Here is a 3,770-nt window from a genome sequence, read left to right as displayed (position 1 = left end):
TTCATACACTGTAAATGTAATATGCAAATAAATATAGACAATGAAATTAATTAAATATATGTTGGCAAACTCTCTTGGTCCATGTGGCTTTATTTTAAAATGTTTATTAAACTGTAAAATAACCTTTTAAATACATTGTAACAAAACACACTGACTTCCCAATTCACTGTTTTTCAAACAATCTCATTCTTATGATATGCACTTCCTAGTATGCTATTTCTATTACATATTCTAAGAGTGATCCATTACTTTTGCAATTGTGTAATCGGAATAGTGATGTTATTAATAAGATAAGAAATAGAGATAAATGATCCAGCAGTATTTTAAAAGCTACTGCATTATACATACTCTAATGCTTTTCGGGTAACAGATTGATCAAGGATGAGGCAGGACTGCATATCTTAAGAGACACAATGAGTCTGACAGACTTCTGAAACCAGGGATAGAACAAAGCATAAATGACTGGATTTAGACCAGAGTTAAAAAACACTAAACATGTGGATATGTGAAAGGCCACAATAGGTGTGGAACTGTTTGTGTATGAGTCAATAATTATGCACAAATAATATGGTATCCAGCATAGAAGAAAAACCGCTACTACAATTCCTAATGTTTTTGCAGCTTTTCGTTCAGACTGTTTAGATATATTACTTTGATTTTTGCCTGTATTTCTGTTTTGTGTCACTGAATTTATTATTCTCACATGTCTTTTGGCAACTATAAAAACTTTTGTGTAAAGAGTTGCCAATACAGAACAAGGCAAAATAAATGAGACCAGTAAATCTATAAAACCCCAGGTTACATTATACCCTAGTTCACACACTCCTAAACAAAACTGTGTAGTTTCAAAGTTAAAATAGACTCCCTTAAAATAAGTAATCATCCAAGTATATAACATAGATAATATCCAAGATGTTGCAATAAACATTTGTGTTACATGAATGGTAATTTTTGTTGAATAAAGTAAAGGATCACATATAGCAACATAACGATCAATGGCAATAAATACCAAATTACTAATAGAAACTGAGGTCAGTAGAAGATTCATTAGAGAATAAATAAAACATAACATGTCTCCAAAATACCAGCACTTATCAATAAGTTTAATGAGCATTAAAGGCATACAAAAAATGCCAATCAATAAGTCAGCTACAGCCAGTGACAGAACAAGTAGGTTGCTAGGAGTGTGAAGCTGCTTAAAATGAGAAAATGAAATAATTACCACTAGGTTTCCAAAGACTGCCACCATTACCACAACTGCTGATAAAAAATAAAGGATTAGATTAACTACTGGAGCACGGATTTCTCTGAGACAGGATGTATTGTCAGATGGATAACAATACTGCTCCTCTTGTTGAATGAGGTACTTCATTTCCATTTAACTGAACTTTTTAAAGCAAACACAATGATGCCGATAAAATGCTGTTATATGTTTTAAAGTTCTATTGGCAAAATGATATTTATAATATTCTTCATAGAAAAATGAACACCTCACCATTTTCTCTAAGGACAGGTTTAACCATAACACTCTTAAATGATTCCCATGAGTGAAATAATGGGAATATGACAGGAAGCACGACTGCCTCACACATCACAATGATTGATGATAGAATGGTTTAATCTGTGTGCAACGGTTCTTGGTCCTCCCATTATTTCCTTTTCAATTTTAAACAGTTTCCTTGACAAAATGAAAATCAAAATGAACATAAAATGACACAGAAGTAGTAACTATATTAAGAAAGACAGCATATACCATACCAATAAAACACACAAAAAACCTCCCACACGCACATTAAATCATCTTACCTCATCCCAAATACATCTGAAAAGATGAGCTTAAATGTGACAGACCAGATATAACACACAAACTGCAATTAGCAGCAACAATTAGACATCAATACAGTAATCGAACCCCACCCTACTTAACTCCAAGATCTGTAAAGACAGAGTGATAATTGTTGTAGGGGCACTGGTAAAGAAAAAACAAGTGGACGCATAAAAGTAAATATATATCTATACTAATAAAAGGCAAAGCCCTCACTGACTGACTGACTGACTGACTGACTCACTGACTCATCACTAATTCTCCAACTTGCCGTGTGGGTGGAAGGCTGAAATTTGGCAGGCTCATTCCTTACAGCTTCCTTACAAAAGTTGGGCAGGTTTCATTTCAAAATTCTACGCATAACGGTCATAACTAGAAGCTATTTTTCTCCATTTACTGTAATGGAGTTGAGCTCGAAAGCCGTGGGGGCGGAGTTTCGTGTGACATCATCACGCCTCCCACGTAATTACGCAGTACGTAGAAAACCAGGAAGAGCTCCAAAAAGCGCTTAAGAAAACATGCATTATATAATTAAGAAGGCAGCGAAACAATTAGAAGCGAGCGAGTGACATATAAAACCATAGTCAGCGACTCACGTCAACTGACGCAGAGCGCAGACAAAAAACAACAGTTCCAAAGAGTGCTGAACAAAAACCGAATTACACTGCTACGCTCAAATAGATAAACCACACGCTGTGGCGCAATAGTAAAGGCTTTGCCTCTAGCTTCGAGGTTCGATTCCCGAGAGGGGATGCACTGAGTATGTATGCACGCATTTTTATTCATTTTAACTTCGCATCCCCTTGGTTTGAGACGTATGAAAAAATATGCGGTTAACGCAGAAAGACAGATCACCAATTGAAGCTTTATGAATAATGGATACTTTATTTGCGATCAATGATTGTTTTGGTAAAGCCATACTCAGTGTATTCATAAGATGAACGGTAAAAAAGTAAGAGCGAGGGGAGGGTAACTTATTAATGCATGCAGGCAAAACCACAGTAGCACGCGGGCTCAATGTACTGTAGTATGCGTCAACTCGATCTGAATTGCGCGATCACATTCGAAAAAATATATCTTTTCAAGTTCTATTTAGTCCATATGTGTCAAACTCAAGGCTCACGGGCCACATCCGGCCCAGCGTGTAATTAAATCCAGCCCGGGAGATCATTTTATATACTGTATTATTGTTATTAATAGCCCGGGGAGATGAAGCGCTGGTAACACAATAAACTACAGATCCCATAATGCAGCGCTTCAGCTTCCTTGCCGAACACTTACCGCGCTAATCAAGTCTAGCTTATGATGCTGCAAGTTATTGCGAAGCTAGCCCACACGATGCCGAAGAGAAAAGGTGATTCTGAACATAGAGCCTTTAAAAATCGATGGGAGGCTTAGTATATGTTTACTGACATTGCCGGTAAACCCGTGTGTCTCACTTGTGGAGCTAATGTGACTGTAATTACAGAATTTAATCTAAGACGGCACTATGAGACAAAACATCAAGATAACCTGAAAGACCTGAATGCAATGCACAAGATACAGAAAGCAGAAGAGTTAAAGAAGAATCTGACACTTCAGCAGACGTTTTTACCCGTGCAAAATCACAAAGTGATTTCAAGTGAAGCTACTTTTATGGGAGACACAAATGCACCAGTGCGACTGGCATATATATATGCCGGCAACACTCATAAGAATGACAAAACAATTACATTGTCAATCATGTTACGTTATTATTAAAATGTCTCCTATTCTTTTTCATTACTTCTTTAACACACTACTTCTCCGCTGCGAAGCGCGGGTATTTTGCTAGTAAATGCATAATTTTGGTAGGATTACAGAAAAGCCAGCTTGTTGGCCTTTACAGAGATGTGACTTCCTAAGGTGATTATTGATGCAGAGTTTGTGATGAATGTCTTTGGGCCCTCTGGAGATGAATCAAGAC

General features: G+C 36.8%; 1 protein-coding gene across 1 annotated transcript; it reads right to left on the bottom strand.

Moving 5' to 3' along the window:
• Positions 1-349: 349 nt before the first annotated feature.
• Positions 350-1,372, bottom strand: LOC120526572 (trace amine-associated receptor 13c-like). Its single transcript, XM_039749737.1, has one exon. The coding sequence runs from the start codon at positions 1,370-1,372 to the stop codon at positions 350-352; it is 1,023 nt and encodes a 340-aa protein (XP_039605671.1).
• Between the last annotated feature and the right edge of the window lie 2,398 nt (positions 1,373-3,770).

The sequence above is a fragment of the Polypterus senegalus genome, chromosome 3, assembly GCF_016835505.1.
Source record: "Polypterus senegalus isolate Bchr_013 chromosome 3, ASM1683550v1, whole genome shotgun sequence".
Taxonomy (NCBI): domain Eukaryota; kingdom Metazoa; phylum Chordata; class Cladistia; order Polypteriformes; family Polypteridae; genus Polypterus; species Polypterus senegalus.
The sequence above is the reverse complement of the archived record's forward strand: the minus strand, read 5'-3'. Positions and strand labels throughout refer to the sequence as shown.

Excerpts from the sequence above, each read along its gene's own strand:
- LOC120526572 (XM_039749737.1), bottom strand. The coding sequence starts at position 1,372 with ATGAAGTACCTCATTCAACAAGAGGAGCAGTATTGTTATCCATCTGAC.